The sequence below is a fragment of the Populus nigra genome, chromosome 5, assembly GCF_951802175.1.
Source record: "Populus nigra chromosome 5, ddPopNigr1.1, whole genome shotgun sequence".
NCBI classification, from domain to species: Eukaryota; Viridiplantae; Streptophyta; class Magnoliopsida; order Malpighiales; family Salicaceae; genus Populus; species Populus nigra.
In genome coordinates this window covers 12,861,423-12,882,448 of record NC_084856.1, presented here as the reverse complement: position 1 = coordinate 12,882,448, position 21,026 = coordinate 12,861,423, and the positions used below count along the sequence as shown (strand labels likewise).

At 29.9% G+C, this 21,026-nt stretch overlaps 1 protein-coding gene across 2 annotated transcripts; it reads left to right on the top strand.

The window, feature by feature from the left end:
• The first annotated feature begins 1,245 nt into the window (after positions 1–1,245).
• On the top strand, positions 1,246–11,693 carry LOC133694992 (nicotinate phosphoribosyltransferase 2-like). 2 transcript variants are annotated; one of them, XM_062116713.1, is made up of 16 exons: positions 1,246–1,399; positions 1,530–1,716; positions 2,506–2,653; positions 2,838–2,957; positions 3,058–3,192; positions 3,279–3,340; positions 4,566–4,641; positions 5,018–5,119; positions 5,988–6,104; positions 7,403–7,461; positions 8,434–8,608; positions 9,724–9,858; positions 9,936–10,034; positions 10,523–10,631; positions 11,223–11,335; positions 11,421–11,693. In XM_062116713.1, the coding sequence occupies exons 2-16, from the start codon at positions 1,565–1,567 to the stop codon at positions 11,496–11,498; spliced, it is 1,680 nt and encodes a 559-aa protein (XP_061972697.1). In that variant the 5' UTR covers positions 1,246–1,399; positions 1,530–1,564; the 3' UTR covers positions 11,499–11,693. The 2 variants fall into 2 exon arrangements, with proteins under 2 accessions (XP_061972697.1, XP_061972696.1); XM_062116712.1 differs by having other exon boundaries at positions 1,248–1,716.
• Positions 11,694–21,026: the final 9,333 nt, after the last annotated feature.

Sequence of the window (21,026 nt, the reverse complement as noted above, 5' to 3'; positions counted from 1 at the left end):
AGAGGGTTCCTTAAAAATCTATTTCAACTCAATTTCATTTAAAAACATTTTAAAAACATCATAAAAACCTGTATAAGCCATTTAATAATCCTAAAACACCCCAAAATTACTCCAAAAAATAAAAATCAATTGAATCCAAAAATTCAAAACCAAACTCGATTTGTCTTTCTCACCATGTTTAAAGGGAACAACCACGTCTAATGAAATCTTCTTGAGAAAAGGAACCCATTGACACAAAAAAATATATATTTTGGTGGTTGAATCATGATCAATTGATAATCTTGTTGTTTTTTAATGACTTTTTCTCTTATCTCTCTCAAATTCAGAAATTAAAAAATAAGTAAAAAAAACTTTTAAATGAAAGTAAAAATACCAAAAACTTTTGAGATTGACCATGTATTTTCTCATATTTTAGATTGTGGTCCTTTTATTTTTAATTATGTTTTTCTACAACAATTTAAAATGTTATCTCTTGAAATTAGATAAAAAATATTCAAATAAAAAAAGAAAAAAAATCTAGGCTGAAATTAAAAAAAGAAGAAGATGAAAATGTACCATTCTTTTAGTGGATTATATAATATATAATATAATTTAACTAAATATTGGTGGAGCAAGATAAATCATTGGAGTTTCAAAACTTTTAATTCCTTTACTTTTATTAAAAGGTGATTAAAGATATTCCGACTAGCTATTTCCATCTCATGCGGCACAATCCACTATACAATAGTAACATGGTTTGATGAAAGCAATCAAATTAGCCTAAAGTTGATTTAATCAAAGATAATTTTTGTTTTCAAGGTTCTACCTGTATTTTAAATTATTTTTATTTTAAAAAATATTAATTAATAATTTTTAAATATTTTTTTTTTATTAATTTTGTTATTAAAAAAATCTAAAAAATATTACTTTAATTAAAAAACCTTTTTACCTACTGCCAATCATATCGTACTAAAACAGATTTTTAGATAATATTTAAAAAAATAAATGTTTTTTTAAATAATTTTTAAAAATTATATTTTTATATTTTTAAATTATTTTGATGTGTTGATATTAAAAATATTTTTTTAAAATAAAAATAATATTATTTTAATATATTATTTTTTAAAAATATTTTAAACTCTAATTAGTATTATAATCTCAAATAATTTTCTGACATGATTAATTAATTATTATAGTTATTATTACAGTTGTATCTTTAGATCGAAAAAAGAGAGGAAAAAGGCCAGGTGGTTTCGGTTTCCAAGAATTATCGAACAAAAAGAGGACAAGTACATCGTGTTCAACACTTATCTTTTCCACAGCTGCTTTCCTTTTCTTTTTCATTTTCCCGTTGAAACAAAATTCCAGTTCCACAAGGCGGCGCCACCACCACCACCAACACCACCCTTGGTTTTTAACGGTCCCTCTCTCTCTCTCCACATTCAGTTCTCACTTCACACACGCCTCTTCTTTTCTTCTCTCTCACGTACGCTCTTTCTCTTTCTCCCTCTACACATACGATATTTGTATATATGCATCGCTGAACATAGAAGCAGCAGAGCCTTAGAAAGAAAGAAAGACAGAGATGGATCAGCAGGTGAAAGCGAATGGGAATTGTTCGGGCCGGGTTGTGGAGGGACCGACGAACCCGATGGTAACACCCCTTTTGACGGACCTTTATCAGTTTACAATGGCTTATGCTTATTGGAAAGCCAATAAACATCACGAGCGAGCTGTGTAAGTGCTTTGCTTTTGTTCTTCTTTTCTTTTCCTTTCCATAGATTCTCTTTTACTTATTTATTTATTATTTGGTGGTTGCGGGAATTGGAGTTTTAGCTATTTTTTTCCCTTAATCCTACTAAATTAATATTCCATCGGTTAGTTAATTATATTGTATAATTGGTTTATTTATTTATCAAAGCAGCAGTATTAAATTTGACTGAAGAATTAATTTGCCTGATTACTTTCGAGTTTTCAACTGGAGTTTTGCTTTAAACTTGAAATTCTTTCGCTTTTTTTAATAAAAAGAAAAATTGCTAAGATAATTTAATTTCTTTGGGGTTTTTCATTTGAATTTGGAAGTCTTTGTCAAGTTTCCATTTTTAATGGATAAATAAATAAATAATTAATTAGAATTTTTCACCTTGTAATTAGTTGGAAGAAGATATCATACTAAGGGCGGCCATTCTTTTTTAAAATTCAAGGATATCCTAGAATGTGACTTTAGATTATTAAAGTATAAGAAGGTAATTATCTCATAATTCATCGACCTGAATTTAACCTCGGAACGAAACAATTAAGGCAGTCAGGAAGGCCTTGGTCAAATACTAGTAAGTCTTCCTAAAAGCACTTTCAAAGTGTTTATGTCAGTCTTATAGCTTGCCGGGTGCTTTATTTTATATTTGAGCTTCTTGTTATGCAGATCCCCTTGTGGGTATGCAGTTGTTTCCATATTGCAAAGCTAATACTTATGGTTGAATGTACTGATCAAGGAGCTCGTTAATGTTTGTGTTATGCGGTTCTCAGGTTCGATCTATATTTTCGGAAGAATCCATTTGGTGGTGAATATACAGTCTTTGCTGGTTTAGAAGAATGCATCAGGTTAATTGCGAATTTCAAGTTTACCGAGGATGAAATCTCTTTCATCCGTGAAAGTCTTCCTGGTTCATGTGAGGTAAACGAGGCTGACCAGTAACAATCTTCAACTCAGGCCAAAATAATTTATAAATTTATGCTGTAGAGTAAAAATTGGAAAAGTTTAGGCATGTGATGAGAGCACTTCTCTCTTTCTAGAATTCGTGTTTCATGGGAACTCTCTTTTAATTCTGAAGAGAAGAACTAAATATAGGATCTGGCAGGATGGTTTCTTCGATTATCTTAGAGGATTGGACTGCTCAGAAGTTGAAGTATATTCCATTGCAGAGGGTTCAGTTGTCTTCCCCAAGATACCTCTGCTAAGAATAGAAGGACCAATTGCTGTGAGTACCATCAAACTGTTTTTTCCTCTATTTTCTTGTTCATGGTTTACCTTGCACCATTTTTTCTCAAGTTGATCGTAATCATTTAATGATGTTGTAGGTGGCGCAATTGCTGGAAACCCCATTAGTGAATCTTGTCAATTATGCATCTTTAGTGGCCACAAATGCAGCTAGGCATCGATTTGTTGCTGGAAAATCAAAAATGCTTCTTGAGTTTGGGCTTCGACGGGCTCAGGTTGCTGACTGTATTTTGATTCCTTTTTATGTTTTAAAGCTGGCTTGAGTTATCTTTTTTGAGAAAGCTTATTATTTTATGCGTAGGGACCTGATGGTGGGATATCAGCATCAAAATATTGCTACCTTGGAGGATTTGATGCAACAAGGTAATTCTAAACATTTAAGTTGCTGCATTTTTTTATCATGCAGTGATTCATCTCTCTTATGGATGGATCCTCAGAGTGGTAAACTTCTATGCCTTCTAATCATACAACAATGATTCATTTTAAGCATTATCTTTCCATGTTAAGAGCCACTTTAATATTTCTTGAATCCAAATTAATCTTTCATTCTGTTTGTTAGGAGGGGGAGGGATTGGAGAGAAGGGATGGAGTGTATATATCATTTGGCAAGAAGGATAAGAATCCAAAGAATCTTTCCTCACTTATAATTTCCAACCCTTACAATTTAGGTGGATTGGCTCCTCTCCTTCTATTTGATTATAATTTTCAATGCTTTCAATTTGAATGGATTGACTCTTATCCTTCTCCTCTGTTAGACAAACTACTAGAGGGATGGTAAACCATCCTTCCATCCTTTCTCCTCTCTTCCCTGTCCTTCTCCCGATCCATCCTTCCTGACAACAGACTCTTGAAGTAGGGAGTAGTAACCAGTAGATAACACAGCTATGATTATCAACTACAAGAAAGTTTTTAGTGTACAACTCAATTTCAGCATATGAATTTCTTCAAAATCAGTTAACATGTGCTAAGGTGATTCAAGGTTGGTTTGGGTGGACATAGCTCAATGGTTCTAATTGTGCCTTTAGGAAATGGAGGAAAAACCGAGACAGGGAGCTTCTTCAAAGATGAGAACAATATCTTGATTTACTCGGTGCATGGTTTACGAAACATTGTATCTCATTGTGCCTTCAGGGAAAGGAACAAAACTGGGACAAGGAGCTTCTTCAAAGCTGAGAAAAATACCTTGGTTTACTTGGTTCATGAATTTGATAGCAAAGAGAATTTCTGCTTCCTCTCAAACTGGTTAAAGTGAGGCGTAAACTGGCCTTGTTCCTAAAATAGGGTAGGAATAGCATTCTGGTGCTGGAAAAATTATTTTTCTGAATTTTGGGTGAGTGAGATATAGCCGGAGGTATTTTAATGCATTCATTTTTACTCCATGCATTGGCCCATAACTGATTTGTCAGCAACAAATTTCTAAGAAGCCAGTAGGCGTTTGTAATTAGCAATCAAATGATAATTTGGGTTTCTTTTATGCAACATGGATAAATAAAGTTGCATGCAAAGATCACATTTCTTTCCATGATACTATGGCTATTTTTCAACATCTTAATTGATAGTTGCCTACTTCTGCCTTTTGTTTTGGCAGCAATGTTGCAGCTGGACGGTTATTTGGGATACCTCTGCGTGGAACACATTCCCATGCATTTGTCAGCTCATATATGGTTGGCAATTAATCTCAAAGAGCATTATAAGACATCCATTTTTATCTTTACAAAGGGAATTTCAGTGCAATTGAGATTATGTGTGTTTCATCATATATGCTTCATAGTTGCATTTCAATTAACAATTTTTTTTTTAAATGCATGTGCTTAAAATGATATAGTGGTCATTTTGTGCAGTCATGAATGTTAATTCTTAAGATAATTTTTCTCCTTTTGGCACCACTCTTTCTCTCAAATTATAGGCCTGTTTCTTTTTCTGCGGTATTTCACGTGCTTGTGCCAATGTTTATACATGTATGCAATGTGCGTTAAATGATATTATTTCCTTGCTTTAGGTTTAGTCAATCGTTCATCTAAATTATCCAGTTGTTTGCAGAGCCCTGATGAGATCATAGACAAGTCGCTTCGAAGTGCTGATGGATCAAGTAGTTGTGAGGACCTCGTCAGTTTAGCTCAGACATGGTTAAGTAAAATTCAGGTCTTCTTCAATGGCCCTCTGCATTCATTTTGATAATTCGTCAAAAGTTGTTCATCCTATGTTCATCTTGAAAATGTTTGCCTAGATAACACAAAATAAGTATTCTTTCATTTATTTTGAGATAGCTAGTTGTGTGGCTTATGGATCCGTCTGTTGTTAGTGTGGGGTAGAAATACAAGGAAAGTAAATATGGAAGTTTTTAATTTTTTGATGAAACTTCTATAGATGTGAGTTGTGTAATCAAGAATGCTCAGTTAGCATACTTAAAAAAAAAATTGGAAAAGAAAAAAATGAAAAAAAAGGGACCGAGGTCCAATTTTTTCACGTTCTAAAAGATGAAAAATTTCTTCTGTTATTTATGCTAGCAGTTATATTTGTGCATTACATGTGAGCTTATTTATGTTAAACAATCTTGATATTATCATAAAAGTGCACTCTCTTTCTCTCTCCACTTGTTATAACCTTGTTGAGGTTTCTAGAAGGAGCACACGTGATTTTTCACTCTAAATTCAGATTGCGGAAAGATTTTTCTTGTTCTACATATATTTTAGATTCCAGAAAGTGCATTTTGTTTTTGGGAATAGTGTTTTTGGAAAACAATGCTGATTACTTCTAAAGACGTGCCAAGATTGAGTTTTTTAGGAACTTAATGGTTCGTAGCAGATACTATCACACTGAGAAAATCTAGCACTGCAAGTCATTTTAATATCTAACATTGATAAATATATTTTCTTACTTCCTTGACAGCTAATTGGTATGAACAATGGCTTGATCCTATAATTCATTCTTCATTTGCTTATTATGCTCCCTTTCACTTTTTTTTTCTTTAATTTTTTGTAGTTTGATTAATATGGTTCATGCTATGCAGTGGTCAAGTTCATTACGTGGTATTTTCGGTGAGACCAATCAAAGTGAGCTGGCAGCTTTCACCTCATATGCCTTGGCGTTCCCTATAAGCTTTTTAGCTCTTGTTGACACATATGACGTGAGTGTAGTTTTTTCTTCCAGGTTGCTATGTTTCATATCCCTGGACTAAGCCTATCTGTCAATAACTGTTTCCTGGATAAATTTTTTTTCCTTCTCTTTTTTTTTTCCAATTTATTTATCAAGATTTGACATCTTGCTGGTTGATGTTGTGCTTTTCTTTAGATTCTCAATATTGAAGTTAAAATTGACATACAATCCTGGGTGATCAGGATTATCCCTCACAGAAAACCTGTGTACATGTTTAGCATGAAATATTGTAAAGAACAAGCCAAAGTCAACAATTGTTTGATCAAATTTCAGTAACCTCTTAAACTCTATTCAAATTTGCAGGCATTGTTTATGAAGTTCATCTTCTCAAAACACCTGTCATCTAGGCCACTCACTATCTTGAAATTTATAGAAAACCATGTTCTTTTGAATGAATTGAGAAATTAAGGTTGCATTTACTTGTGAAACAGTTTTCCAGAATTTTTTCTTAGAAACAGAAAACTAAAGAGAACATGTTATTAATTGGGAATGAAAATTGTTTTTTGAAAACATCTTTTCTAATTCTCCATTTTTCTAGAAAATTGGAAAACACCGAAATGGTTGTCTTCCAAATCGTTTTCCAAATTCTCCACTATTAAAATAAAGGTCATGTTCGGTTCACCTAATATTTATGGCCATTCCTTTTCATATTTTCAACTTAAGCCAAACAAGGTCCTTGTTAAAAAAAAGGCCATTGTTTTCTATTTTGGAAAATTTGTATTTAGTTAACATGTTCCCTTAATTTTCCAAAATAGAAAACAATGTAGCCTAACCACAATGAATCTTTAGGCAAAATATCTGCAAAGTTTAATTATATGCTGTCTTTACTTTATGCTGCATCCTGCACTTTGTCTTGTTAATAAGCTATGTTGTTATTTTACAAATCATATATCTAGTAACCTGTAAATGTGACCAAGAATCTGAATGTCAAGATGAAGGGAAATCTTATCAAGGTCTATAACCTCTGAAATTTATTCCATTTCACCTCTGCTTTCTAATAACTCTTCTTCTCAAAATGCTGATGTTTATATTTTGCATCATCAAGCATGTGGCATTCTACAGAATAGACTCTAAACTTTTCCATTATGAAGTGGTGCAAGAACTCTTATAATGTTTCCATGACCAGCAAAGGTTAATTATATGTTGCACCTTCTTTTTGCTGCATTCTGAACTTTTATCTTAAAATTTAAGTGGTGTGGTTACTTTAATTAATTATCACTTTATAGCAGTTAAGATTGTTTTTTTTAATCTGTTTACTTTCTTTATCAGGTTATGAGGAGTGGAATCCCTAACTTTTGTGCAGTTGCTCTCGCACTTAATGATCTTGGGTAAGTCATAAGGTTTATGAGTGTATTGGAATTCTTACCAAGCAAAATTTCCTTTTTCTTCTACTATCATGGGTACTGAAACATACAGTTTTTTCTTTGTTTTTTTCCTTAAATTTCTCATTCCATTCTTGTCATCATGTTTGGGTAATAGTATCTCTCTCAAAAGCTCAATGCCAATATTAGGCAATTCAAATTATTAGGCTCTATTTGGCATTGCGGTCCAACCATGCCAAATAAATTTTGAATTTTGAATTTTGTTCTAGCTTCAAATTTTTTTTTGGTGTTTTTGGATTGTTTTGATGTGCTGATGTCAAAAATAAATTTTAAAAAATAAAAAAACATGATTTTGATGTATTTCCAAGTAAAAAGCACTTTGAAAAACAACTTCTACCACACTTCCAAATAGGCCCATAGCAAGCATGAATGGCAGCACCAAGATCTCATATTCTGAAACTGTGACACTGCCTCCACTTTGGTTAATCTTTCAGTTTCACAAACCTATCCAACATTGAAATCACATGTCTTCACATCTAACAGATGGCTTCTGCCATCCTATTGATTTATACCAATGTCTTGGTATCTCCTCCTTTGCCCTGGCCCTGTTTTTCCTTCAACCGGGGCTTCAACTGAATATTCCTGTGATTCAGGATTCAACCAGATATTTGCAATATACAGTTTAACAATTTGCTACATTTTACAAGCTTCATGCAACATTTTCCAGAGCTCGATGCATCAGTTTCTCACAGCCATTTCCAATGATTCACCTCCAACAGCAATTTCTATCTTAAACCAAAGGCATTGATGAGAAAACTCCAGATATCATTCATCATTAATCAATGTCACATTAGCTTGTGGTTCAATTGTCTAGTCTTTTATTTGCATAGCTTTCTGAAAATGTTTTATTGTTTCTCCATGGCGACCTTTTAATAGTACTCAATTTACACTGGTGATTTTAGATGGTTTACTTTGCAGATATAAAGCGGTAGGCATTAGATTAGATTCTGGTGATCTAGCATATTTGTCTTGTGAGGCCCGGAAGTTCTTTAGAGCCATTGAGAAAGAATTTGGAGTTCCTGGTTTTGGAAAGATGAGCATTACTGCTAGTAATGACCTCAATGAGGAAACTTTAGATGCTTTAAACAAACAGGTAATCATTCTGCAATAAAACTGCTCTGGTGCTCTGAGCAAATTACTTATGTTTCCTGTTTTGGAGCTCAGTGAAGGGATTAGTTATTCTATAGAGCATCTTTTAGAATGGTTTCACATGAAAATTCTCTGGCATTGTGGGTTTGCTCCTGCATGATCATACGCTGCTGAGCAACCAGGAAAATTTCTGACAAATATCTGGCATCTGAGCTGTCTTACTTAGCTGCATGCTATGTTAAGATGCCATAGCTGAATTCCACTAATTTAACTTCAAGCCTGGGGCAATTTATACATTTAACTGAGATAATTCAGTAAGTAATGGGATACAGTTTTCAAATACAGAAAGGGCTCAAAATATTGTGTTTCAGTTTTTACACCATGAATTAGGATCTTTATTCATAAAACTTTTCTTAATTACTAAAGATAAAAAAAACTTAAAAAAGCCACATAATGTGTGGTTTCATAATCCGTCATCCAATGCCCTACATAATCTGCTCTGTTGTTATCTTCATGTGCCTTTCAACACTCCTTTGGCATCTGCTTCCATGCCTTTTCTCCACATGGGAAATTCTTAACACAGAAATTAGGAATTTATGTATTTTGTTATGTTGGAGAGTTATTTAGTTGAAAAATGTTTTGGTCAAACATTAAATGCCAAAATTGTTGCTGATCTGGTTTTCAAATGTGTTACAGCAGCATGAATAAAATTTCCATTATTCTGAGAGCTTGTTTGTTTTTGTATTTTAAAAACGCTTTTGAAAAAAATAGAAATTTTTAAATTTTTTTTCTTTTCTTCAAATTAATATCTTTTTGGTATTTTCAGATCATTTTGATGTGCTGATATCATAAATGATTTTTTAAAATAAAAAAATTATTTTGATGCATTTTCAAGCGAAAAATACTTTTAAAAGCAACCGCTACCATACTCTCAAACACCTTGGAAGCAACAAATAGTTGTAAATTGCTCTTACTGATAATTTATGTTGCTTATCCGTCGTAGTATGTTAAATCATGTATGTTTATGATGAAACTGTTTTGACAACAGAGAAGAAAAAGGCAGATGTGCATTTTGTTGGACCTCAATTTTAATTGGTATAGCATTTTTTGGCTGCACAGGGTCATGAAGTTGATGCATATGGAATCGGAACCTATCTTGTAACTTGCTATGCTCAAGCTGCTTTGGGTTGTGTCTTCAAGCTTGTTGAAATAAACAATCAGCCTCGCATCAAACTTTCTGAAGATGTTTCAAAGGTTTGATCCAAGTCAAAGAAACTTCTGTTAATTTTTATTGAATCACTGATTTTTGTTCCCCTTCATTATTTTACTAGGTTTCTATACCATGCAAAAAACGGAGTTATAGATTGTATGGAAGAGAAGGCTATCCACTGGTGGACATAATGACAGGGGAAAATGAACCATCTCCAAAGGTAGTGCATTGATTAATGGATTTATCATCAAAGTGCTCCATGTGCTCAAATCTTTTATATACGCTAAGTACCACCACCATTGTTGTATATATTGTGTTTTTTATGAATATGTATTCTGAGAGTGCTGGCATGATCATTTTATCAAAGATTTTTTCCCTGAGCAAGCTGAGGGGTTGGTATTCCAAATCGTTGTTGCTATTATTTCATAAAAAAATTAAATTGTGAGTGCAAATGTTAGAATATAATGGACTTCAGAGTGTGGTGAGATCTCAGTTATTGATTTTTACATTAGTTTTACTAGGTTGGTCATAAGAGTTTCTCATCAACATCAACATCAACATCAACATCAACGTTCACAAACTTTTGATGATATGCACTTTTTGTCCCCTTTTTAACACGTGATTGAGCTGCTTGTCTGGATAGAGTTGACTCGTTATGGTGATTGGATGAAGGAAAAAACATAATTTCTTCCTTTTCTGAACTTTCAGGTGGGAGAACGGATACTATGTCGCCATCCTTTTAATGAATCCAAGAGAGCGTATGTGGTTCCACAGCAGGTTGAGGAGCTTCTAAAGTGTTATTGGCCTGGGAGCTCAGGTAGGGGTTTCTATGACCTAAACATATTTAGGGTCCATTTAGCCTAACCCATGAAAAAACAATTTTTTGACTTTGATTCATAGTTCAAAAATTGTTTTTTATGAATAATTTATGATAAAAATAAGTTAAAATGACTAACTTAGAATTATGTTTTGGTAAAATTAACCTAAAGCAATTTTTTTTTTTTAAAAAAAGAGGTAGTATAAGTTAGAATTTATAAGTTGAAGTTTTTTAAATCTGGACTCAATTTTATTACAAACATTTTTAATTTAAAGCCAAAAGTTGTTTCTAACAAACATATCCATGACTTTTCTACCAGTCAAAAGTTAAAAAAATAACTTAAATCAAGTGGAACTTAAGCATGTGAGATTATTGAATAAATTGTTTTGGGGATTTGCATCTTCACAAAGGCTAGCACATATAAGACATGATTATTTCTAAACATGCAATGATTTGGTTTGTAGTTAAGATGAAATTTCAGGACTCAGCATTGTATCACACCCAAGTTGAACATTGTTTGTCCACAGACTATACCAACAGGCTCAGCTTACTTCATCCATGCAGTCTACAATGAATTTTTGTTTCTTGCAGATAAACCAAGAGAAGATTTACCTCCTCTGAAGGACATTAGAGATCGCTGTATCAAGCAGCTTGAGAGAATGCGTCCTGATCACATGAGGCGGCTGAACCCAACACCATACAAGGTGATGTTTCTGTCTGTTGTGAGTATTTTCTTCTGTAATTTTAGATGGCTGCAACAATGGGAATGTTAACTTGAAAGCTTTGCAGGTGAGTGTAAGCGCAAAATTGTATGATTTCATCCATTTTCTATGGCTCAATGAGGCACCTGTCGGGGAGTTGCAATGAGGATTGGTAACCAGATTTGGTGCATGGAACTTTGTACGAACATGCTGGTCAAGTTATGATTCCAGTAGAGTTGGAGTAGACTCAATGAGCACTCAACACAGATGATTCACTTTTCATTAAGATGCACCTTGGATTTAATAAACCATTTTGTTTCCCTATTTATTTATAAAATAATTGATTGTTTTCCTTGTCCAACCAATGTGTTCTTTCAATTTTCCAACTTACCATTGCTTAATATTTCGAGTCAAAATGCAATTATAAGCATTAGAAAGACATTTAAATTTAGGTTGAAAATGGAGATTTTGTTTTTAATTTGTCGTGTACTCTCTATTACATTTTAAGCTACGGCTATCTAAAGATGGATTAGGTCTTTTAATTTTAAGGGTTCAAAACTTTGGACATAATCTTATGTTTACGAGATGTAACAAATATATTTAATAGTATTATAATTATGAATCAATGCTAGATAAGTAATAAAAATTAAAAGTATGATGGAGCTAATATTTTATAATGGAAAAAAAAAGTTATATTGGTGATTAAGACTTAGAGACTGAACAAAATAATTTGTAGCAATTTACAGTGTTTTAGGAAGAAAGATACAGTATTTTCATAATATGATTTAGCTTTTCTGTTAATAAAAAAAATAAAATTACAAAGCTAAATTCTCTACCAATTTAATATTTTAAAAAAACCAACAAAGATAATTTTGGAAGAAAAAAAACCCATGAGAAAAAACGTTGCAACAATTGATAATATTTTGTGAGGAAAACTACAGTGCTTTCCCCAATAATATAAAATAAAAAACCATTTAGAGAAATATTGTAGCAATCCATAGTATTTTGTGAGAAAAACTACAACGTTTTCCATATGATTTAGCTTTATTGTAATTATAATTCTTAACCAACTTAATATTAAAAAAATGGACAGATAATTTTGGAAAAAAAAAATCATATGGGAAAACACTGCAATAATTCACAGTATTTTAAAGAAAAAAATACAGAACTAAATTCTTACTCAGCTCAATATTAAAAAAATCAAATCGGCAGACCTTATTTGTAAAGACTTGTAATTGTAATTTTCAACAATGTTTTGTAAGTAAAGTTACAATGTTTTCCCCACATGATTAAGTTTTATTACAAAGTTAAATTCTAACCAACTTAATATTAAAAAAAAATATTACAAAAAAAGAAAACACAAAAGAAACTGGAAAAAAACCATGTGAGGAAAAACTGTATCAATCCATAGTGTTTTGTGAGGAAAAACTTGTATTTACTTGTAAGTGCAATTCTTAACCAGCTTAATATTTAAAAAATAAAATTGACAAAGATAATTTTAGGGAAAAATATAACAAAATAGAAAAAAAAATCATATGAGAAAAAACATTGTAGCAATCCACAGTAATTTGCAAGGAAAGTTACAGTGCTTTCCTCACATATTGTAACTGTAATTTTTAACTAGCTCAATATTAAAAAATAAAATAAAAAAAGATAATTTCGGAGAAAATCATAAAAAAACAAAAACAAAAAAAAAACCCATGCGGAGAAGCACTATAGCCATCAACAATGTTTTAAAGAAAAAAATTACAAAACTAAATTCTCAATCAGCTCAATATAAAAAAAATCAACAAATATAATTTTGAAAAATAAAAAAATAAAATAGAAAAACTATGTGGAAAAACACCGTAGTAATCCACAGTATTTTTTTTAAAAAAATTACAAAGCGGAATTTTTAACCAGCTTAATATTTAAAAAGTAAAATCAACAAAGATAATTTTAAAAAAAAATTAAATGGAAAAAAAAAGCAAAGTTGGAAAAAAAAAAGGAAAGTAATTTTGGAAAAAAAGAAAAAAAAAGGGAAAGTTGGGAAAACAAATGCAAAAAAAAAGAGAGGAAAAAGCACTGTGGATTACTGTTGTAATCCACAATGCTTTTGGGTGTGGGGAAACCACTGTTTCCCCACACCCTTTAGTTAAATGTATGAGATGATATGCCCGCGCGCTGCCGCGGACTTATAAAACAAATGTACCTGATAATGTTATAATTGTGAACCAATGCTAGATAAGTATTAGAAATTAAAGGTATGATGGAGCAAATATTTCATGACAAAAAAAAAGTTGTGTTGGTGATCAAAAACTTAGAGACTGATCAAAATGATTTATAGCAATCTATAGTGTTTTGTGAGAAAAGATACAGTGCTTTCGCCACATGATTTAACTTTTCAGTTAATAAAAAGAAAAAAAATTGCAAAGCTAAATTCTCTACCAACTTAATATTAAAAAAAAACCAACAAAGATAATTTTGGAAGGAAAAAAACCCATGAGAAAAAACATTGTAGCAATAGACAATGTTTTGTGAGGAAAACTATAGCGGTTTTTCCAATAAAATAATAAAAAAAAACTATTTAGAGAAATATTGTAGCAATCTACAGTGTTTTGTGCGAAAAACTACAACGCTTTCCTCATATGATTTAACTTTATTGTAATTATAATTTTTAACCAACTCAATATTCAAAAAAAAAATCGACAAAGATAATTTTGGAAAAAATCATAAAACAATCATATGGGAAAACACTGCAACAATTCACAGTGTTTTAAAGAACAAAAATTACAAAGCCAAATTCTTAATCAGCTCAATATTAAAAAAAAAATCAACAAAAACAATTTTAGAAAAAAAAATAACAAAATAAACAGCAAGAAAAGGAAAAAAAATCATGTTGGAAACACTGTAGAAATTCACAGTGTTTCGTGATGAAAGCTACAGTGCTTCCCCACATGATTTAGCTTGTAATGACTTGTAATTGTAATTCACAAACAACTCAATATTAAAAAAAATAAAATTAAAAAAGATAATTTGAAAAAAATTATAACAATAAAAACCATGCGGAGAGACACTGTAGCAATCCACAATATTTTATGAGCAAAGCTACAATGCTTTCCCCACATGATTAAGCTTTATTACAAAGTTAAATTCTAACCAACTCAATATTAAAAAAAAAATCAACGAAGATAATTTTGGAAAAAAATATCATAAAAAAAGAAAACACAAAAGAAAATGAAAAAAAACCATGTGAGGAAAAACTGTATCAATCCATAGTGTTTTGTGAGGAAAAACTTGTATTTACTTGTAATTGCAATTCTTAACCAGCTTAATATTTAAAAAATAAAATTAACAAAGATAATTTTAGGGAAAAACATAACAAAAACAGAAAAAAAACCACGTGGGAAAAAACATTATAGCAATCAACAGTAATTTTCAAGGAAAGTTACAGTGCTTTCTTTACATATTGTAAGTGCAATTTTTAACCAGCTCAATATTAAAAAATAAAATAAAAAAAGATAATTTCAGAGAAAATCATAAAAAAAAACCATGCGGAGAAACACTGTAGTAATCAACAATGTTTTAAAAAAAAATTACAAAACTAAATTCTCAATCAGCTCCATATTAAAAAAAATTGACAAATATAATTCTGAAAAATAAAGAAATAAAATAGAAAAACTATGTGGAAAAACATCGCAACAATCCACAGTATTTTAAAGAAAAAAATTACAAAGCAAAAATTTTAACCAGGTTAATATTTAAAAAGTAAAATCAACAAAAATAAGTTTGGAAAAAAAAAGAAAAAATAAATGAAAAAAAAAGAAAAAATAGGAAAGTGGAAAAAGTATGTTGTAAAGAAATAAAATAGAAAAATTATGTGGAAAAACATCGCAGCAATTCACAGTATTTTAAAGAAAAAAATTACAAAGCAAAAATTTTAACTAGATCAATATTTAAAAAGTAAAATCAACAAAAATAAGTTTTGAAAAAAAAAAGAAAAAATAAATGAAAACAAAAGAAAAAATAGGAAAGTGGAAAAAAAAAGTAATTTTAAAAAAATAATTTTGAAAAAAAAAAAAAAAAGAAAAAAGGAAAAAGGTTAGCGAAAAACAAAAAAGAAAAACACTGTGGATTACTGATAATCCACAGTGTTTTGTGTGTGGGGAAACAGTGATTCCCCCACACGGTTTAAAGTGTGTTGTAAAGAAATAAAATAGAAAAACTATGTGGAAAAACGTCGCAGCAATCCACAGTATTTTAAAGAAAAAAATTACAAAGCAAAATTTTAATCAGGTCAATATTTAAAAAGTAAAATCAACAAAAATAAGTTTGGAAAAAAATAAATGAAAAAAAGGAAAAATAGGAAAGTGGAAAAAATAATTTTGAAAAAAAAACAAAAAAAAACAAAAAAAAAAGAAAAAAGGAAAAAAAGTTAGGAAAAAAAAAAACAAAGAAAAACACTGTAGATTATTGTTGTAATCCACGATGTTTTGTGTGTGAGGGAATAGTAATTCCTCCACACGGTTTAGAGTTTGTTGTAATAATGGTTAAAAGACTAAGTCTTTGGTTCTTTACTTTTTTTGGTAAATTTGGTTTTGTTATTGTTAAAATTTGAATAACATAAGACTAACAATTAGTGTGTAAATGAAGAAAAAGAAATTCCTAATCTTCTAACTCATCAAATCATATCACACGGGAACTTCTTAAATATTTTTATTTAACTGTTCTATAATAAAAATAAATATTTATCAAAATTATAGAGAAAAACATTATTCTTTTCATGAAAACTATTTTTTTTATTAATGTGAATTTTTATTTTGATAAAAAATGAATTTTTTTTGTTAACAACATAGTTTCATTGAATAAAAATTAACAACAATTAAGAATATATGGTCATAAAAACAATAATAATTTGAATTAAAAAGCAAAAGAATATATTTTTAATCGAAAACTTAATTTTGTTGTTCATGCAATTCTTTTTTATTTTGATGAAAACATGATTTTTTTTATGAGAAGTATTGTTGTTTATGTAAAAACATATTATACTCATGAAATCAATTTTTAATTAAAAATTAAAAAAATAATGAATCAATCATTTTTATATACCTAATATGAAAAAAATAACAACAATAAATTTGGGAAAATTATATTAAAATTCTCAATCAATATTAACAAGGAAATTAATTTAAAAATTAAGCATATCAAGATAATACATGATTATTTATAAAACAATCATTATTATCAGAACAAATAGCCCCGTTCATCTTAGATCCAGTCAGGTCAATAATTCATGTTTAAGATTTTTATTATTTATTTAAAAACATTACCACTACTTTAACATCTTTTTTTTTATTTTAGAAAAAAATTGATTAGACTTGCAATGTAGCATAAGCTAGAAATCTAAGTTTACTCAAGTTATTTTTTGAATTTTTTTTTAATTGAATAGTTTTTTCATTTTCAACCTTCAATATTTGGTTAATTAAAATTAGGTTTTATAATTTGTTTCAATTTGCGTTCTACAAGGTTATCATAATTTTATGTTCTACATCACAAGTTTTGCAAGTTAACAATGATTGACTCATATCAACCTAATGTGTAGCCATCTCAATATTTTAAAAATATTTTGTCTAGTATGCGTGAGATTTTTATCTTCCTGATGTCTTTATATTTTTCTTAAGATTGGAAAAAAAAATTGATTTGACCTAAGGCACAACGTGGGTCAAGGATCTAGTCATTTCTAAAGAAGATAATTATCTAATAAAAGAGAAATTAATGTTATCCGTTGGTGCATTTAACAAACTTACCCATTAGGTCACCACAATATCACCATCTTTATTTCTCTCTGTTGCAAAGTACATCCCTCTCTCTTTCTCTCTGCTACTATGAATAATTTTTTTCAATTTGCAATAAATTGTCTTTTTTCTACATGATTTTAGATCCTTTTATTTTTATTTATTCTTTTCAGTTCTTGAAAAATGTTTAAAAGCCTAGTTTAGATTGTCCTGGTAAGACTCAAGCTTATAGAAGATCCTAAATAACCTAGTGTAGCAAGGGCTGAGCTTAGGAAAAGTAGATGGGCTTGACCTCACCATCCAAACTTGGCCCTACCTAGCCCATAAAATAATTATAAGGTCAAGCATGTTCTAACTTAAGCCCAAACACAATTCAAACCTTATTTTATTTTTTAGTAGATATCAATTACTCTTGTTGTACTTTGTCTTTTGGTTACTTATATAAAAATGCCAATAAAGGTTTGTTCTTCAAGATATCTTTTAATAAAAAGCTTTTTATCCAAAAATAATATCAACTCCTATTATTATAGTAATTTTTAAAGTTTCAAGTGTTGAAGTTTTTGAAATACTTCATTCTCTTATTATTGGTTATTCTAAAGACATTCAACTAGATCTCACTACTACTGAGAGAAATCCTTCACCGGTTATTACTGCTAAATCTATTTCTAAAGCTAGTTTTTTTAAGCCTTTAGTAATGGAATATTTTAAGGTATATACCTTTCATGTTGAAGGTGAATATGTTTCACAAAAAACTATCTTTGACAAGGTAAAAGCTATTTTAGAAATGTATCTAATTTAGAAGAGAGTAACAATAAAGAAGAAGAAAGAAGGAATGAAGATTCCATTATCACATAAGCCTTAAAACGATTGATGTCTTGAGTGATCTTGTTTTTCTATTTCTATGGAATAAGATTATTATAGAGGGTAACCATATGAAGAATAACCCAGGAGTTTAGCTTATGTCATTGATCGATCCTATTCTATTAATTTAGTAATTGAGTTTTTAAGGCTGAAATTCCTCCTTCCTCCGTAACACTAGAATACCACTACACCAATGCTCCTACATCTCTTGTTGAAGGATAAGAGGTCATGGTGCTAGATCATTCATCTATATTGACTTATCCAAGTTAACATACAAGTTCATATTATTATTTCAAGAAGCTTTTAATTTTTATTAGTGTTCACATAGAACTTTTTTCTTTGTATCATGGAATTTTAAATGATATGCTCTCTTAAATATCTACTTATTCACTAATACATGTCTAATATCTTAACATATAATATGAAAAGACAACCAACCGAAGGAGTTTTTGTTAGCCAATATGAAAGAGGTTATGGTCATTCTTTCCCTTAAGGATAATGTTTTAGGCAATAACACCTATACTAGTTGCTTGAAACAACTCTTAAATGACACTCTTTCCCAATACCTTAAAAATTCATTGGATCATAGTGCAAGGTAAGCCTTTGTACAATAATGAAAGGAGATCAATCTCCTTATCAATACCAGAAAACTACAATAAAATATTGTAGGATGTCCATGAATCTTTCAAAAACCAAAGAGAACTTTAAAAAATTAAATATTAAGATGTCTATAAGACTAACCAATCTTTTAAAGATGCCTATTTAAAAGTTGAGTTTCGAGAAATTCAGATGGTTTGTATAGGGGAAGAATTGACTATGGATAAAAAGAGCTTGTTAAGGCTAAGATTGATCTAAACCTTAAAGATATTGAAGTGAGGAGCTATGTAAATAAAGGTATATCTCTCTAAAAATCAATAAATACCATCTCATATTTTTTAAAGTAAGCAATAAAGACCTTTAAGATGGTAAACTTTGAAAGATATTGTTAGTGTTCACTCATCTTGGGAGTCTAATAGAACTAGGATGAATAGTTATTTTCAAACTAAATATGATTATCTACTGAGATTTTATAAAATATAAACTTAATTTATTCTTTGCATTATTTAAACAATAATATTATTTTAATATTGATTGATCATAAAATAGTCTAATTCATGCTATAAGTACATAAACACCAATTCAAACTAATTTATATACTAAAATGTAGTTAAGTATCCATGAGGTATAATCAACCTAAACCTAAAGTGATTTATGAACTCAAGTTTTCTAATAAGGGTAATATTTCTTTAAATATCAATCATTGATAGATTAATAGTGTAATTGCTTATCCTAGTTTTCTAGGTGATAGGCACATTTTTCATAATTTTAAAAATAACATATGGACCATCTTAACCAAGGACCACTTATATTATTTCAAATTCTTTTAGCTAATTAGAAGTATGACTTTCCACATTAGATCATTATATGAGAAATATTTTGATCAAACATGTTTGTTATATTCCCTTTAGACCTTTTATTTCATGTGCTAGCAAATGATCTTATATATAATGTCTCACCTTATCCAGGTCCTTTAATTCAGCTAACATGGATGATTGATAGTTTAAAATATTCATGTTACACTATGGAACTTTTTTGAGTGATTATAACTTGAGCTCTATTGGTAACATGACATAATAACCATACATTAACGTAAATGGTGAGGTTCCTAAAGTAGTCTTTTGTGAAGTCCCATGTACCCATAGTACTTCTAACAAAGTATCATGCCAAGTATTAAGATTGTCCTGACTAATTTTTGAATATTAAGAATCATAGTTTTATTGATCAATTTTGTTTTCTCAATGACTTGGACATAATAGGTGGAGTGGACTATTTTCAATTCATACTCTTATAAGAATTGCTTCACATGTTTTCTAGTAAATATTGAGACCCTTGGTTAGTAATTATAGTTTCTAGGAGTCTAATCTATTTCTTATTGATTTTGACCATTATTTTCATAATGATTAATCAATAAGGAATAACTTCAACCTACTTGGTGAAGTAATCTATGGCAACTATAATATAGTTATATCCTCTTGATAATGGAGGATGTATCTTACCAATTATATCCAATGCCCAATCCTTAAGTGGCCATGGTTTGACCATTGCATTGAGTTCATTACAATGTATATTTTGGATTGAACAAAACTGTTAACACTTTTGGCATCTTTTTGAATAACTAATACAATCTTTAGCTATGTCTAACCAATGAAAGCATAGTTTATAATAATCCAGCTCATCTTATTGCTAGATTTGTGACCTTTATAAAACCCTTCATAAATCTCAAATATGATAAAAAAAAAAAGTCGTTTAGTCTTAAACATCTAGGAGAAACTCGAATCATATGCCTTTTGTATAATACATCTTTAAGGAGTATATAATATCCACTTTTATTTTTAAAAGATCTTAAAAATTTCTTTGAAAGATCTAAAAAAATAATTTGATTTTAACCCTATAATCCATCGTTAATCAATAGCACTAATGTCATTAAGCCCTTTGTTTGTACTTGACAAAATTTTAGTAGTAATTTTATTGTTATTATCTTATGAATTTTCAGCCATAGAATCCACATTGCTTTGTTTATCATGACATTCCTATTAGATATTAGTTATGATTGATGATTAATGATTTTGATAGGGATAATGCCATGATTATTGAAGGTCATTTTGTATACTAATCCATATTGAGCCATGTCATTGTCTTTTATATGATTTTCTCTCATTGAAAAAAAAAAGATATGATCTTAATAAAATTTGTGGCAACAATATGGTATGAAGTTACAGTTGGGTGTTTACACTTATATTCACAAAATAAGTGGTTGATAATAAGTAATGAATCCCTAGTCAATATGAATAATTGTGCTTCTAACTCTATGAGCATTTCTAGATCTATAATTAAGGCCTCAAATTTAGTGTGATTTTTTATACAAGAAAAATCAAGCAAAAATGATAAGGTCACATTATGATCTAGTGAGGATAAAATGACCACCCCTTCACGAGCTTTGTTTTTATATTTAGATCCAT

Excerpts from the sequence above, each read along its gene's own strand:
- LOC133694992 (XM_062116713.1), top strand. The coding sequence starts at position 1,565 with ATGGATCAGCAGGTGAAAGCGAATGGGAATTGTTCGGGCCGGGTTGTG. Across the intron at positions 4,642-5,017 it reads CATTTGTCAGCTCATATATG|AGCCCTGATGAGATCATAGA; the intron begins GTTGGCAATTAA and ends AGTTGTTTGCAG. Across the intron at positions 5,120-5,987 it reads CATGGTTAAGTAAAATTCAG|TGGTCAAGTTCATTACGTGG; the intron begins GTCTTCTTCAAT and ends CATGCTATGCAG.